The sequence below is a fragment of the Arachis duranensis genome, chromosome 3 (genome assembly GCF_000817695.3).
Source record: "Arachis duranensis cultivar V14167 chromosome 3, aradu.V14167.gnm2.J7QH, whole genome shotgun sequence".
In the NCBI taxonomy this organism is placed as follows: domain Eukaryota; kingdom Viridiplantae; phylum Streptophyta; class Magnoliopsida; order Fabales; family Fabaceae; genus Arachis; species Arachis duranensis.
Genome location: NC_029774.3, coordinates 114,028,113 through 114,046,438, shown reverse-complemented (window position 1 = coordinate 114,046,438; position 18,326 = coordinate 114,028,113). Strand labels below are relative to the sequence as shown.

Here is an 18,326-nt window from a genome sequence, read left to right as displayed (position 1 = left end):
ATATAATTATTTTTACCCACATAATATTTATGTAGGTATAAAAATGTTTTAAATTTTTATTCTAAAAAGATATATGGCCATGTTTAATTTGTTGTGTTAATGTAAAGCTAAGACAGTGTAACAGGAAACACGTAAACAAAAGTAGGGGTGGTCCCCAAACAGGTAAAGCAGCAAATCATAGTTATATAATATGATCCATAACCATATGTGGTGTATGTCCATATATAAAAGCCTCATCAAACTCATTAAATTGCGTCAAACTTAAGTGTAAAGAAACTCATAATAATGATGATGAAAGAAAGCAATAATAATAAGAAGGCGTACATGGCAGTGATCCTGATACAAGCCATATACGCAGTGATGTTCCTTCTCTCCAAGGCAGCATTCGACCATGGCATCAACACCTTCATCTTCGTCTTTTATAGGCAGGCCCTTGCCACTGTTTTCCTCGCTCCTTTTGCTTTCTTCTTCGAACGCAAAACTGCACCACCTCTCTCATTTCTCACCATCTGCAAGATCTTCTTCCTTTCTCTCTTCGGGTGGGTATACGCTATATACTATATATATTATTAGAGGAATACTAGAACGCCATCGAATTTATTATTTTCTATCATTAATTAGTTATCAATCTTAAAAATGTGAAATAAAGGATATTGTTAAATTATTAATCTAAAGAAACTAAATTGATGTCTAAAAATAATTATAAAAAATAAATTTTAATGTTTTTCTAGTATTGTTGATATTGTTATATTCATGCATCAAAATGAAAGCACTTAAATAAATAGTTAAGAATAATGGATCAGGATCACGGGGAGCTTGGACGTATATGGTATTGCGCTTATATACACTTCACCCACTTTGGCTTCTGCTACCACTAACTGCCTTCCAGCCATTACCTTCTTCTTGGCACTTTTACTCAGGTTTGCATTTTCATTTTCTATTTTTCAGCTTAACTTGGATTTTGTTTATTGAGAGTTACATATTTACATGACACTTCCAATAATTATATAAAATAATATTAAAAAATTATTAGAAATTTTTTTTTGTTATTAATTAATTATTAATTTAATTTTTATTTTTTTTAATTAGGAATCTAACTATATATTTTATTCTAAAATTTTCATAAAAGCTAATAAGGTGGCACTAAAAGAAGAGAAATCAGAGTTCGATTTTGCATTTGATTTTAAGGTTAGGTCTAAAATTATATTTTCTTAAAGCCGCCCATGTTTATTGATTGAGTATATCTCTCTTTTCGCTTTTGGAAGAAATGCGTTGTGCTTCTTCGTTTCTCAATAAAGCTAGCTAATTAAGATTTGAATACAAGAGAAAAATGGAATTAAAGGGACTAAGAGTCTGAGCTTAATTAGGCTTTGTTAAACCACAGTTAAAATCATTGTTTATCATTGAAATTTAATAATAAAGATTTGAATTGAAGACAAAAATGGAAGTAAATGTAGAGTTATCTTTTAGGGCTGTGTTGGTTCTGATGATGGATGGATTTCAGGATTGAAATTCTGAAAGTAAAGACAGCAGCGGGTGTGGCTAAAATGGCAGGTGTGGTGGCATGCTTGTGTGGAGCTGCAACACTTGCTTTCTACAAAGGTCCTCATTTTCAGCTTTTAGGGCACCATCAAATACAACCATCTTCTTCTTCTCCTCCTCCTCCTTCTTCTTCTTGGGTAAAGGGTTGCTTCCTCATGCTCCTCTCTAACTTCCTTTTTGGGATTTGGCTTGTGCTACAGGTAACTAATTAATACCTACTCTTCCTTATGTGCTTTTATTTCTATATACATAGAATTAATTAATACTATTTTTAAAATACATACAGGGTTTTGTGGTGAAAGGATACCCTTCGAAGCTGCGTCTTACGACTCTTCAGTGTTTGTGTAGCTCAATTCAGTCTTTCTGCATTGCATATGGCGTAGAGAGAAGCATTGAGCAATGGAAGCTGAGTTGGAATGTCTCGCTCGTTGCCGTACTATACTGTGTAAGTACTCATCGCAGTGCCGTATTGTATACGTATTTATTATATATGAATATTCATGCATGCATGTACAGGGAATAATGGTGACGGGTGTGACGTATTACATACAAACATGGGTGATAGAGAAGAAAGGGCCAGTGTTTCTGGCCATGTCAACGCCACTCGCTTTCATAATCACCGTCGTCTCCTCCGCAATTCTGCTGCACCAGATCGTAACTTTGGGAAGGTGATTAATTAATATACATTTATCTAAAATAAAGCATCTTTTCATTTCATATATATAACTTTTTGATGTTTGATTGAGCAGCATTTTAGGTGGGTTACTATTGGTTATAGGACTATATAGCGTTCTGTGGGGTAAGACAAGAGAGGAAATGCCCAAAGTCACAGACTTGGAGGTTGGATCGGAGCATCATCCCCCATTGCCGCCGCAATAAGCTACAGCTACTCCGGCCCATTTCTTAATTGAGATCATGCATCATAAATATATATACTATATACTAGGTTTTTATTTTATTTAATTATATATATCACTAGACTATTTGTCAACATACAGGGATCGATTGTATAGTATAATACATTAGTGTTTAATTTGTCTAAAAAGTATGAGTGGAAAAGCGTTGTTTATTTGAGACTTTTGAATCAAATAGTTAAAAATTAGGCGTTAAATCTTGCTAACTCAACTACATTTGAACAAACATGTTAGTTACAATTATTAATACCTTGTTATAATACACTAAATGACTAAAACAGTAACAGATACATTTAAATATTATTAATAAATACAATTACATGTGGCAAATAATTCAAATCATAAAAAACGATAGGGTATTCAGCTGACACATGGTACAATAAGGAATCTCATCTATCATTACATGTTTGTATAAAGTATTTATAAAAAGAAGAATAACCTTAACCTGTATTTAATTTGCACCAGTCTTTAATGTAAAAATCAATTTGCTTACACTGTTTGCATATTAGTATTTAAATTTGCAAATAGTTTTGCATTGACATGAACGATGGACTTCCCGGTTACAATTTACATTGTGATTTTAGTTTGATTTGACACGGTCAGCCCACAAATATAAATCAACAACGTAGAGTACACAACACATTTAATTAGAAAAAAAAATTAATAATAATTGAAACATACATGATGACTTGCTGTTCTAATGAATGTGAGTGGTAGCAACATCTGTTGCGTGATGATGATGATAATCTGTTACGGTTGCATCAATCTCAATTACCTTCTCTTCAGCCACAGCAACACCAACTTCTTCTTCAAATTGTTCTTCTCCTACTTTCACTCCTTCACTGCTTTCATTACTTTCTTCTGTTTTCTTTAAAGGTATCGCATCTTCTTTTGCCGTCTCCTCTTCATTGATTTTCGCTGCTTCTTTGGTTTCTTCTTTCGCTGTCTCCTCCACTGCATGTTTCTCATTTTCTGTGGAAACCTTTGCATCTTCATTCTAACACGGCACCCACCAAGAAACAATAATTCAAGGTTGCATAAATAAAACACATCCATACAAATGAAATAAAACTTTGGTATTTTTTCAAGGCGTTCAACTCTTAAATAGTGGATGGACATCAATCAGTAATTCATCATGTTACAAGAATTCTCCATTGTTTTCTTGATTTTTGTGTTTTTTTCCCCTTCCTGTATTGCGTAACTACGTTTTCTGTTTCTTAATAAAGATGGGCCGTAAAAGAGAATCACTAGCCCAGCCCATTTACAGAAAGTTGCTGGGAAAGGGCTTCAATTAAAAACATCTCTCCCACTCTCACACTCACTCATTTGTACCTACACTCTTAATTCAGTGACATTTGTCAACCAAAAAACAATAATAATAAGAGCAATTATTCAAATCAGTCTCAAAGATTTTAAAAAACAGATATTTTAGTTCCAAAAAATTAATACACAAATCAATTTTCAACGTTTTTTTTCTATCAGATATAACAGAACCCCATTCATTTTTTGGCGTGACTAACTAACGGAAAATACTGAGTTAGCACGCATACTACAAGAAAAATATTAAATACCGTCAGATTTACTATCAGATTTAGTGTCGGACATTAGCAGCGGATTTGCTAGTAGATTTGACAATAAATTTGTCGGATAAAAAAATTACTGTCGGATTTAATTTTCTGACGCTAAATTCGCCGGTAATAATTGGAAAAAAAAGAAAAAATGGCGCGATCATTACTGTAAGATATACCGGTGGATCGGTAATTCGAATTAGTATAACACTGCGTTGTGGTCTTCGCAAAGCATTATCATCGGATTTACTTACTGTCTTGCCCTAAATTCAAACTGCGAACCCTTTCCCCCTCATTTTCTAACTACTATCTCTCTCTCTCTCTCTCTCTCCTACAAACCATCTCCGGCAACCCCTCAACCAACATCCACTACTAGAAAAAACGTTTTTTTCGACGCTAAAAATCGACGGCTATTTCTGCCGTTGATATTTATCGACGGCTTGCTGTCGATATTGCTAGAAAAAAATAATTAAAAATAAAATATTAAAATCGACGGCCATGTCGTCGATAATGTTATGATACATAATATTGTCGTCACATTATCGACGAACTTGAGGATGAAAATAATTTTATTTTAAAATCGACGAAAGCCGCGTCGATTTTATTAATTAAAATATCGACAACAGTTGCCGTCGATAAATTTTAACGGTCTAGATTGTTTTCTAAAACCAAGTAAACGGTATAGATTTAATATATAAAATAGACGCATAGAGTGTCGATTGTTTTTAATTTAAAATCGACAAATTTGCCGTCGATTTTTATCATTAAAAAACACTTACCCAAAACCCTTCCCGCGTCCAGAGAATACAGAAACACAATTTCCTTTTACCCCAAAATCCCCATTTCAGCACCAACCCACGTCATTCTCCACTGCCGTCGCCGCTCCGTCACGGTTGCTTCGCCGGCGCTCCTCAACACACACACTCTCTCAACCATAAACCCTACTCCGACGCCTTACTCAAACCAAGGGTTTTCAGCGAGGGTTAGTTTCCATTCTTTCTTCTTTGTTTAGGGTTTATTCATAAGTTATTCGATTGAACATGCATTTGATAAGAATTGAATATTGTCAAGGATGACAGACAGGAGCACGTAATTTGAAAACCCTTATCGTCGCTGGTTCCAAAGTTCCCTTCGCCATTGTCGCTGGTTCTACTTGCTGTCGCTGCTAGCTCGTGCTTATCCAATGGCCTGGTGAGGGTGAGTTACCTGCTCCCCTGCTTGTGTTTGGATTCTTCCCTACTCCCCTGCTCCCCTACTTAGCTAATTAATTTGTTGATTTGAGGTTTCATATTTTAGATAATTAGTTTGTTGATTGGTTTTTAATGGATGATTTAGTAATTAGGTTTTAAATTTAGATTTTTAATTTAGTTTGTTTGTTGATTAACAAAACATATGGAGGGAGGGAATTTGTAATGCTGAACTGAACACCCAATAATTGTTGCAGTTATCTCAGTTGTTGATATTTTACTAAAAATGTGCTAGGAATTTAAGATTTTGACCCAAAAACTAGCATGCACAGTAGTTAGATCCACTAGTAAATACTAAATATTAGTAGGCTAATAGCTCTCTCTTGATTAAGTTTAAGTTTTCAATTTGGTTAGCAAATATTCTTTGATTCTCTCTCTGTATCTATCTGTGTATGTAGGTAGATTTTGTGTTGCTTTTGATGTGATGTGTTTGAAAAACTTACAACAACAACAACGTGTGTTTAGACTCTGTATTTGCTACAGGGATATAGAGGCTAAGAAACACAGATAAAGGAGAAAGTCGGGAAGAATATATTCTCATTTGGAATTTACTTACTGTTTTAAGGATTAAATATTATATATTTAATCATTTTATATCTCCTATATCAAATTCTGTTTTTATGATTTGTAAACACCTAACTGCAATCACATTTTAAAGCTTTTTAGGTTAATCTTTGAGTAGCCAAATTTCATAAATTCACTCTGGTAGGATAGGTAGAGCTCCATTTCTTGGACATGGAATTGTTTGGTTTGAGTGTTCAAAGGTACTCTTCTTTGATCATGTTCATGTTGTGCTGTTGATATATGATCTTACTATTAAGGACGCATAATAATGAGATCATGTATTTGAATTTTCTAACTTACATACAGGGTTAATGAATTTGGGTCTGTTAGCAGATATTGACTTTTGAAGATGAAGTAGTAATAATGAGCACAAACTTTTAAAAGCCTTAATACTACATGGTAATAGTATGTGTCAATGTGTCACTTTGTTGATTGCATGTTAAAACTTTGGATTTCATTTGATGATGACAGATACCAAACTAATCAAATTATTTTTTTATTATAATGTTCAAGTTTATTTTTTAATTTTTAATACAAAAACATATAATAAACAAAAGAAACTTATACAGGTAGTATATTGGCCCAACAACTTATAACATTGTGTTGGCTGTTTAGTTTGGATGATGCAGTACAGCTTCTAGGAAGAAAATTTAAAACACAGGATATATCATATTAGTTCTCTTTTGTATCTTACTTTGTATTGAAATTGACATCTTATTGGACCTTCTATTTATTAGAAATGGAACTTAGGAATTTCCATAACCTATAGGTTAACTCTCCAATCTTCATATTATTTTGTATTTATTCTGGCCTATTTTGAAGATGCTCTGGCCTGCAATAAATTAAATGGCATTCATTGTCAACACTTATAGGAAATAAATTCTTCCTTTGCTCATACATATGAATGTCCCGTTCTTGGTCATAGGCCTATCATTTTCTATTGCGGCCGTGTTGAACACGAGGGCGTTGCAAACATTTGAATCTCTTGATGCTAACACTTACAGGTCTGTAAAACTTTCTAATTTTGTTTTTGTTGATTAGTTATTCTCTCAGTTACTTAATGATTAATCAGGTTATGGAGTATGAGTTGATAACCAGTAATGAGTCTTGAAACTATGGGTCTTATATTCTCTCTCATTTACAAACAAATATTAAAAATATTAACAAGTTATATATATGTATATTTATCAAAGGAGGAAAAGTAAGAGCATTATTGAAAAATTAGATAAGACGTGGCCAAATCACTAGTTCTTAAGGGAAAAAAATGTTTCTCTGTTTATCATTAAGATAATATTCATAATAATAAACTAACAAAGCTAAAATATCCTTCTTTTTATTTCACCGATTAAATAATAATACGTTATGTCCTAAGTTTAACATTTATCAAACTAGTCAATAATAATACATTTAATGCAAACGCTTTTCTTTATTTATATTTATATATTTTCGTATTTAAAAAGTTAATAATTCATATTTAACCATCTATCTGCATCTATCTTTCTTATTAAATGACACATGCAGAGGAGAAATTAATAATAATAATTATACATATTTAATAATTATTTGATGTGATGAAACTCATCTCATCTCATCTCATCATCTTAATAATATGCTCTTTTTTGAAAGCTTAATTTCACTTTCATATTTAATAGTACTGTGTGTTAAATATTACTTTATTTCAACGGTTTGTGTATCTGATAAATATTACATGATTGGAATGCAAGTCTGGAATCACGGAATCTACGTTGCTTTCTCCTTCTTCACTTGCCTTAATCTTCCTCTTTCTTTTTTTATTTTCTATTTTTTTTCAATTATATATTTGGATTGAGTCCTGACTCAATGAAGGTCTCCTAAATACATATGATTATCATTATTAGAGTTTAATTTTGATAATCATCTTATATTGATATTTAATTGTATATGTAATTGATATTTAATTTTGATAATCATCTTCTACAAAACTGACAGAATTCATAACAGAAAGGAGTTGAAGAAGAGATTGAGCAACAGATTCCATTTACACTATCATAAGTATTGGTAGAGCTTAAGACTTCCAGAAAAGCTATTCAAGGTTTAACCTTCTACTTTTTTATTTATTTATTATCTCTGTTAAACTATTGAGTTTAATTTATCTTCATCTTTATTATCTTTGTTAAATTATTATGCATGCTTATCTATACTTATTTATATATGCTTGTTTGTGTAAACCATTCATGGTGGAAGTATAAATTATATTCATGATAAGACTTTTATTTGTTGTGGTTTCTCGTTGAAAAAAAAATTAAAAAGTGAATATTATCCCTTTGATATGTAGGAAATTAAATTCATTAATAATGGAAAACCAGAACCGAAGTTGGATGTATGATAGAACGTATGATCAGAGGCGGGGTCTTAAACCCAGTTTTATTAAAGGGGTAAATGAATTTGTGGATGCGTGTACTAGAACTGATGAATTTCTCAGAGGAGGTTTAGTTAGGTGTCCATGTGCCAGATGTCAATGTGGGACGTTTAAACAGTTGATCGACATTAAGACTGATCTATATACTCATGGGTTTAAACCTAATTATTGGGTTTGGACAGAGCATGGAGAAGAGATACCCACAGAGAATCAGATTAGGATAGATGAAGACATTGAAAGTAGCTATGCATTAGGTGGTGTTACATGAAAAAAAAATTTGATCATTATCATGAGATGGTTATTGATGCTTTGCAACCTGAGTTTCACATGTACATGCAACCAACAGTGGAGGAACCAAATCGAGATGCTAAGAGATTTTATGACCTCTTAGATTCAGTTAGTAAGCCGTTGTGGGAAAATTGTATCCATTCACGATTGTCACTTGCCAGTAGGATGCTGAGTATAAAATCAGAGGGAAACCAATCCCAGGGATCTTTTGACCAGTGGGCAACTTTGTTTAGAGAAATGCAAACAACTCCAAATGAAATTCCTGCTAATTACTATGAAGCTAAGAAAATTGTTTCCCAACTTGGGTTTAAGGAGGTTAAGATAGATTGTTGTGTCAATGGTTGTATGATATATTACAAAGAGGACAAAGATCTTAGACAATGTAAATTTTGTGGGGAGCAGAGATTTAAGCCTAGGAAGGGAAAAAATAAAGAGGTGCCATATAAAAGAATGCATTATTTGCCATTGATTCCAAGGCTACAAAGGTTGTATGCATCAATGAGTACTGCCCCTCATATGTTGTGGCATCACCAAAACCGCAGAAATGACGATGTGATGACACATCCTTCCCATGGTGAAGCATGGAAACATTTTGATACCAAGCATCCTCATTTTGCAAGCGAACCGCGTAATGTTAGACTTGGACTTTGTTCTGATGGGTTTTCTCCTAATGTTCATTTTAGCATACCGTACTCTTATTGGCCTGTTATAGTTACCCCTTATAACTTTTCACCTCATATGTGTATGAAAGACCCTTTTTTGTTCATAACGTGCATCATACCCAGAAAAGAAAATCCCAAAGCAAAAACTGATGTTTATCTTCAACCATTGATAGATGAACTTAAAGAGTTATGGGATGAAGGCGTCCTAACATACGACATTCATAGCAAGAGGAATTTTCAGTTAAAGGCTGCATTAATGTGGACAATTAACGATTTTCCTGCATATGGAATGTTGTCTGGTTGGAGTACGGGGGGAAGATTAGCGTGTCCAGTATGCATGGAGGATACCAAGGCCTTTTGGTTAGATTATGGCGGAAAGAATTCGTGGTTTGACTGTCACAGGAGATATTTACCTGAAGGTCATCCTTATAGGCGTAATAAAGTTGGTTTTAAGAAGAATGTTGAGGAGGATGAAGAACCTCCTATTAGGCTTAGCAGCGAACAGGTCTACGAAAGAGTTAGACACTATCCTAAAATAGTTGACACAGGAGGACAAGTGAGATTGAGCGGATATGGGGTGGAACACAATTGGACCAAAAGGAGTATATTTTGGGATCTCCCATATTGGAAAGATCATTTGGTTCGTCATTGTTTGGATCTAATGCATATTGAGAAGAATGTTTTTGATAACATAATGAATACCGTTATGGATACTGAAAGAACAAAAGACAATGAAAAGGCAAGGTTAGACATGGCTGTGCTTTGTAAGCGACCAGATTTGAATTTGGTGCAGGTACGCGAAGGTCATTGGGCAAAGCCTAGGCCGTGGTCGTGGTAGAGACGGAGATCGCAGTCGTGGCCGTGGTCGTGGCCGTGGCCGTGGCCGAGGTCGAAAGGGGAGGCCTAGGCTTTCTACTGGTCAGCCCCTTGACTTGCATGCGGATCCATACTCTCTTGTTGGGTCATCATCCGACACAACTGCTCCGACCAATGGGAGACCGCCACCTGTTGCTACTACTACCCCCTCCCGTCAGGAGCCTCAGATACACATGATGCCTACTCCGGGTGTGCCAAGATCATGCACTCAACAAGCCAATGAACCTTCCAACACTGCCTCACATGGTGTGCAGAGTGATCCAGCTATTGTAGCTCCCAGTCGAGTAGGATCTTGTGGGGAAAGACAAACCACATCTAATAGTACCCAAGATGCTCAGGGTCAAGGAACATCCACTGCCAGTGGTCACTCCAGCACAAGTGCTCCGAAGCTCAGATATGATGGTGCCAAATGGTTTGTTATTTGCTTTAAATTTTATGAACTAAGCATGCACTTTAAATGGTGTGCTTTTACTTGTTTAGTTGGATATTTGTTAATGAAAATATTTGCTTAACTATTTGCTTTGATTCGATATGCCTATCTTCTTAGTTCCTTTAGTTGTTATCAAAGCTAGCTTAACTATTTGCTTCCTGTGTCCAAGATCCATATATTTAAATGGTGTCATTTGGTTTTTGATGTAGTTGGCACCCACCTAAGCCTGGATTGAAGCGTATTTCTCAGGTTTTTAGGGAAAACTACAACAAGCCTTGGCTGAGTTTTGATGAGGCAGATGATGATACTCGAAAAATATGGTGGACTGAGTGGAGGGTAAATTTTATCTCCTTATGCTCCTTATGAATAATTTATGCTACTGACATGCATCACTTACACTCATCAATGTATTTTGCTTTTTTATATATGGATTTTGATTTTACATTATTGCTTTGCTTTCATTTGGATCATCAGCTTTTGATTTCTCTTCATTCGATAGAATGATTACATAAAAAATATTAAAAGAATAATAATGAGAAAGATATAAAGCTAGCAACATGGTATACACATATGACTTTGGTGAGAGAAAGTAGGTTGTCCACTTTAGACTTTAATTTATATATAAGAATTGGAATTACACACATGATAAATGAATATTCCATAAAGAGATGGTGAATAATGAAAATAGTTTTGATAAGTTCTATCTAATGAATATTAAATTTATGTCATATATGTCTATGTGTCTACCCAATAATCCAAAAGGGCATTCAGGGTAGTTATGATGTGAAAAAAGAATAAAAAGAGCTAGTCTTTTTAGCTGCTCTGATTCTGGGACATGTTGCACAAACGCTTCTTCTAGTATTAGGGTAGTTTTAATTTTCTACTACTACATATTCTGCACCCCTTGAGCTAGTCTTTCTTGACATTTTGGGACCCTCTAGAGGATTTAAATATTATCTTAGTATAGTTGATGCTGACACAAGGTATACTTGTCTATATTTACTTTACTCTAAATATCAGTTCTTACAAATCTTAATGCAATATAAGAATCTCATGGAAACTGAAACTGGTTGTAAACTCAAGCGTATACAAATAGATAATGCTAAAGAATTTTGGGAAGATACCTTCCTTACTACCACATTTAAAGAAATCTTTACTTGCTAAAACTGGCCTTGCTTTACTTGCTACTGCTGATTTACCTAAACAATTTTAGGAAGATACCTTCCTCACTGCCACATTTTTAATTAATAGATTACCAACTCCTACATTGAACATGAAGTCACCTTTTGAAATGCTAAACAATGTTAAACCTGATTATACTATTCATAAGGTTTGATTCATACTCTACAATCTATATCTTAGCATATGTCGATGATATTCTCATTACATGTGATAATGATTCTACAATCTGCACTCTCATTGCTGATATAAAGTCTTTTTTTGCATTAAAAGATCTAGGCAGTGTTAATTTTTTCTTAGGCTTAGAATTTAATATCTTATCTGATCATGATATTCACATCACTCAATCTAAGTATGTTAGGGACTTACTTGAGAGAGCGGGAATGTTATGGTATGTAATATATTACTAGTAGTATATTTACTGGTTAGTTTGGCAGTGTTTTTGTCTCAACAATATATAAGCACATCACTACTGTCAAAGCTTTTATGGTATGTGATATACTACTAGTAGTATACTTACTAGTTAGTTTGGCAGTGTTTTTGTCTCAACAATTTTAACATTTATTTTAAGTGATATTGTAAAATGTGATTTTTTTTATTCTAATGATTGAAACTACCATACCTAAGTCTCATTATTGATACAGAAGAGGATTTTTTTAAAATAGAAATGCTTTGACATTATTGATACGAAGGAGGATGATATTTATCAAGCTTGGAGGGATAGGGCTGCCAAGCGCTTGCGAGGTATGCTCCATGCCATTCGCAAAAAAGGTAACCGTCCATATTAGATCCCACCAGAAGTTCTTGGTGAATTGATGAGACATTGGGGACACTGATGCCTATAGATAATTACAGGCGAGAAATACAGCTGCCAGAAAATCGACTCGAGGTACTTCCCTTCACACTGCAGGAGGCACCACCTTTCCAGAAGCGAGATTACGCTTGGTAAATTGCTTATAAAACCCTCTTTTTTACTTTATACTATCAGTTGCCATCATAATTTATACTATCAAAATTTACCTATTCATTGAGCTATATATGCTGCTATGCTATTTCAAAACACGTTAAGACATTCAAGTCTTGCTCTCTAAACAATTTAGGCTTTAGAAGTGTCTGGTAAATAGTCATAATATTGATGAGATTCTGTGACTAAACATGCGCTAGTCTCCATGTCTCTTTACTTCAAATTGCATGAGTATCTGTCTCCTGTGGCTACTTTCCATCATCAGAATATGTCACATGAAGGTTTATTATATATAAGAAAAGAAATTAGAAGTAAAATCTGCTTCCTTGAAGGTTTATGTCAGTTGTCACTGCTTTGCTTGACAGAGCACAAAACGCTGCCAAACATGCAGATGGTGGCTGAGTCTATAATCCTATTCTGCTAGGAGTGGGAAGCTATATCTTCTTAATAATTTCTCATGTGACCGCTACCAAAGGGAGAAAAGAGAGTGGCAACAGACTGTTGAATCTTTGCGTGAGGATCTCAACACCAGTAACTCACAGATGGATCAATTTAGTCATCAGTTGAGCAGTTTGACTGAGTATGTGAGAGCCATGGGTCCTAGTAGTTCTGGATCACGTGTTCCTCCACCTCCTCCTTTTACTTTCCCAAGCTCTCAGAAAAGCACAGCCCCAGCCCCAGCCCCAGTCCCAGTCCCAACCCCAGCCCCAGGTAGAAAACTCCCACCTATTCTGCAGCGACCAGGACAACCACAGAGTTCTCAAAGGGAGGATGATTTTGACGATTTTGATGACTCAGATGATTATTTAGACGAGTATGAGTAGGTTATTTAATTACTTTACTTTGAATATTTTGTATTATTAGTATATTGCAATTTAAACGAATATAAATCTAAGTTTAGTTATTTATCTTGTCTTGAGTCTTTATGTTAGATGGTTATTTATTATTTTGATAAGTTTGTAAACTCATTATCTAATATTTAGTATAAATTTTATTTTTATATTTAAAAGTTTATTTGTCTTGTTATTTAATATTCTGTTTAAATTTTATTTTTATATTTAAAAGTTTATTTGTTTAACGGTTTACTATTTCAAATAGAAAAAAAAATAAAACATATAACTATTAAAATCGACGGCAAAGTTGTTGCTTTTAAAAGTTAATATAGACAAAATAAACAATTAAATCGACGGCAAAATTGTCGATTTTATTCATGCAAATATCGACGGCATTAACGTCGATTTTATTAAACATATTATAGACAGCAGTGTTGTTGATTTTATTGAGTTAAATATCGACAAAAAAGCTGTCGATTTTATTAAATCAATTATCGACATAGAAGACGTCGATTTTAAATAATAATATCGACGGCAATGTTGTCGATTTTATTAAGAGTGTAAAATTCTCACACCCATATTACAGACGGAAAAAACGTCGATTTTATTAAATTATTATCGACGGCCATGAAAGCCGTCGATTTTATTAGCATTTTAAAAAATCGACAAGCGTTATAGCGACCAACTGCCCCGTTTATTTTGCCGTCGAATTTCAATATTATCGACGGCTAAGCCGTCGATTTGGCCGTCGATTTTAACGACTTTTCTTGTAGTGATCGGCCACCACCAACAATGTTCAAAGACTGCGTGGACTCTTTGCGACATGTTGGTCGCTCTATCGTCGCCGTTTTCGTCACTCCCACCATTGTTGCTGCCGCCACTGCTGCATCGGTGTCATCGCTGTTCCTTATGTCGCCGAAGCTGCCTCCTTCCTCCCTCCAAGTATGTTTTCCTCCTCCTTCTTCTTATTATTTTTTAATTTATTTAAAAAAATCCTAATAATGCAACCTTGCCGGTTAGTCACTGCTGCCACCACTTCGCTGTTTGATGCCACCACTTTGTCAGAATTATCTCCTTCCTCCCACTAGATATGTTGTTCTCTTCCTTCTTCCTATTATTTTTTTAAGATTTAGTTCATGTATTAGTTTAGATTTATGACTTTTTTTTAATTCTGTTTTGATTTATAAATTTTTTAATTCTATTTTGATTATTCTGTGTTTCAAATTTTGTTTATAATTTTGATTTTGAATTTTGTTTCGATAATTTTGTGTTTATTATTATGATTTCTGTTTATTGTTCTGATATCATGAAGAATGAAAGTGATTGTTTCTGTATTATTGAGAGTTTATTACTTGAATTTTGCATTAAAAATGTTGCTGATGTATTGAATGTTTGAACTTTAGGTATAAATAAAACTAATATGCATTGGAAATTGGGGGTGGTGATTGTAATAAAAATATGTCCTGATTCACCAAAATTTCTATACTTGGTTATTGTTCCTGAAATATAATTTTGACATTCATTATTTATATTTTTTATTTTTTATTGTATTGTAGTTGCTGTACATCAAAATCTAGCTTAGAGATTGTGTAGGTTGGGTTAGAACGATAAAGCAAGTCATAAAAATAGTGGTTTCCAATAAGATGCAGAAGTCAGTGGTGGTAGTGGTGGATAGGCTATTCCACCACAAAGTGTACAACTGTTACATCAAATAAACTTCGAAATTTATGACACACGATGAACACAATTAGTGTAACATTGGTGATCGAATTAGTAACAATTTTAAACTTACCCATCTAATATGGAGTCTTTGTTTATTTCTTAAAATATTAAACTTAATTATTAGTATTATCTTTGTAACTTGACATTTTAGTATTTTAATTTTAGACATAGTTTATATACCTTATAGATTTTTTAAGATGGTTAGATGTTAATATATCCTGTAGATTTCTCAAGAAAACTTAGTAAGCGATATTTTTTGCTGTTGTTCTTTCAGATTTAATTGGATCCTTCTAGGCCTTTGAGCAAGTGCAAACATTAGATTGTTGCTGAAATTCTCAAAAAAGCATGCATATATACTCCTTCCATTGCACTAATATCCGAGAATGTGCCATCCAGCATTGAAGCACCTACTCTTTAAATTGGTGTAAGGTATTGAAAGAATCTTAGTTGTTAAATCTACAACAGTTTTACTGTTGACATAAATAAATCTGGAAATAAAGTATAATAGAGTCATTTAGTTGTTTGATAACTTATTCAAGTATAGTAGAAATGGTTTATATGCATATTTTTTGCAGCTTGAATTTGATTATGTTGTTTTGTTATTGTTAGTAAGAAAGCTTGAAATGTAACTTCTGGCTTTGTCATCGTCTTAGAAGATATCCAAACCTCCTTTATTTTTCATTTTGAGATTCTGATATCATTTCTAAATTTGTTATGGTAGGATAAATTTATTGTGTTGTGTTCTAAGGTTGATTAGCTTGTAATTTGATGGTTTGAAAACTTATCTTCTCCAATCTCTTTTTCACATAAGTATTGCTAGAGTTTAGGTTGCCAAGTTAGCGTCAATGTTTGATCTTAATACCCTAAAGTTTCAATGTCAGCTGTTTAATCTGCACGAATTACGCTTTTTTTCTGTTTATAATTATTTTCTGAGTTAATTAATTGATTGTTAATTGTCTTATTCATTATTTAGGCCATTAAACATTTTATTGACTTATTGTTTATTATTGTCAATTTTCTAATATTATTATTATTTGAGTTAATTATTTTCTGAATTAATTAGTGTTGTATTTTTTTATTTATTAGTTTAGAAATTATTAAATTTAAATATTTAAAATTATATATTAACTTTTAAACAATTTTTTAAAAAATAAAAGTTTTAAGTTTACTGTCGGTTAAACCCGTCGGTAGTTATTAATTTAATTATTAATTAATAATATACTACTGTTAGATTTTTCGGGGATAAAATTTGACGGTAAAAATTATTAGCGAAAATATTCTGATGGTAATTAGCGGCGGACGAAAAAATTCGCTGGTAAATAATTACTGGCGAGGTTTATACCATCGGATTTATTCTGACGGTAATTCTAACGGTAAACATATCACGAGCAAATTTTTTTCGTAAATCCAACGATACTCAGTGTTTTTCTTGTAGTGGTAAACTCACACATGTGGCAGTAGTGTCCACGTGCACGAGAAAGACAAAACAATTCCTAACCTTATTTTAAAAATCGGCATTGTATTAAGAGTTTTCCTAATGGAAGTCTCGTTATTCCTCCTCAAAGCTCTTCATGAAACCCTCGTTCTTCATCTGCAGGAATCGAAACATCCAAGTTCAATTCCAATATCCCGCTCATCGAGAACGACATCGTTTTTAGGGACGCTGATACTCTCCGCCAAGCCAACACAATCCAAGACCTCGAGGCTGAGGATTAGAGGTTGGCCAATGATCTCCATGAACTCAGGTTCCGAAGCGAGGAAGAAAAGAGAGAGAATGAGTGTAAGATCAAAGCATTGGAAGATGAGATAGGGAAGCACGGCCACGACCGCTATTCTTCTCAAAGGTTCCATAAAATTTTGAACAAGATTCTAAAAAAAATGGCGTCATCAGTTCAAAGAAGTGGGAACTAGAAGCAGCTTCTAGAATGTGGCAGTGTTGCTGCTGTTCTTGAGGATTTTAAACCACAAGAAAATGGGCGATCGATAGGAAAAGAGCATGTGTTGAAAAGGGATCTGTGGAGAACGTAGAGGTAGTGGTGGCTGAGAGAGACTGCGGCGATGACCTGAGGATTGCAGGACACGGGTAAAGGAGGGCACCATGCATAGTTCTGTGGGTCGAAGAGAAAGGAGAAAGCAATGGATGGGTCCTGCGAAAAGATGTAGAGAAGGTGGTTGCGGTAGCAGTGAAGGAGAGTGGAAAAGAAGGACTCCGAGGAGAGAATGTAGTTCTATGAGGATTGAAGAAATGTAACTTTATTCTCTCACTTTACTTCACATTCCAAAACAGATAGGGATCAATTTGTCTATGAGAATACCTGTATATGTTACTAGACACGTTGGATACTAAACGTGCCATCCCATTATTTTTCGATGGTCTCAAATGAAAAAATCATACGAGGAATTATTATGTCTAATAAAAAAAATTATTAAAAATTAATGTGTATTAAATTTTTTTTAAATTAAAATATATGTTCTTAAAATTCTTAAAAATTGATTTGGATAATAATAATAATAATAATAATAATAATATAGTGACATGTTTATTGGAGTTTATTTGTACTCGCTCAAGGAGAAAAAGTGATATGGTTCATTAATTATGGCTTATGAAATTACTAGTCGATAGTCATGCTTTATGCATGGAAGATGGAACACACTAAATAAATATTTGCATTATTTTTTATTCTAATTAAAATTCCATCGCTTTCACTGTCTACCTCCATTTCCTCTGGTAATTTTTATTCGTTTTTAATCTAAATATGGAAAATTATTCAAACAGTAAAACCTTAGTATTAGTACTTCTAGTCACAAGAGCTATAAGACCACCATAATGTGTACTAGAAAGCATGAAAGCAATGTCCTGACATGTTGTTTGCCATAATTGTGGATGTTACTAATCCAACGTACATACTAATTAATAATTATTATAATGAAAGCAAGAGAATTATGATCCATGATATATAGCTGTAAAGGAATTGAAATCAATAGGTCCAAAGCCTTCAAAATCAAAGGGTGGCACGTTTAATTTGTTGGGAATTTTTTTGAAGGATAGAATTAAATAAAGAGTGAAGATTTTTATTTAATTATAAAAAATGTGTATTACGCATAATAATTTTTTTTGGACATTTTTTTATTCTTTCAC

General features: G+C 33.6%; 2 protein-coding genes and 1 long non-coding RNA gene across 3 annotated transcripts in view; 2 read left to right on the top strand and 1 right to left on the bottom strand.

The window, feature by feature from the left end:
• The first annotated feature begins 240 nt into the window (after nucleotides 1-240).
• On the top strand, nucleotides 241-2,552 carry LOC107480324 (WAT1-related protein At5g64700). Its single transcript, XM_016100452.3, has 6 exons — nucleotides 241-539; nucleotides 804-920; nucleotides 1,505-1,742; nucleotides 1,829-1,987; nucleotides 2,059-2,210; nucleotides 2,292-2,552. Exons 1-6 carry the CDS (start codon nucleotides 286-288, stop codon nucleotides 2,419-2,421), a joined length of 1,050 nt encoding a protein of 349 aa, XP_015955938.1. The 5' UTR covers nucleotides 241-285; the 3' UTR covers nucleotides 2,422-2,552.
• Nucleotides 2,553-2,923: 371 nt separating this feature from the next.
• The window catches only part of LOC107480353 (histone chaperone ASF1), a 16,969-nt gene continuing 1,566 nt past the window's right edge, over nucleotides 2,924-18,326 (bottom strand). Inside the window, exon 2 of the mRNA XM_016100481.3 lies at nucleotides 2,924-3,453. Within this exon, the coding sequence (XP_015955967.1) occupies nucleotides 3,154-3,453 (300 nt within the window). The 3' untranslated portion in view covers nucleotides 2,924-3,153. The remainder of the gene's footprint in view (nucleotides 3,454-18,326) is intronic.
• LOC107480354 (uncharacterized) lies at nucleotides 4,812-12,393 on the top strand. The gene is made up of 6 exons (XR_001590447.3): nucleotides 4,812-5,006; nucleotides 5,096-5,221; nucleotides 6,761-6,839; nucleotides 7,804-7,906; nucleotides 10,699-10,825; nucleotides 12,334-12,393. It is a non-coding gene; the product is annotated as an uncharacterized LOC107480354 (long non-coding RNA).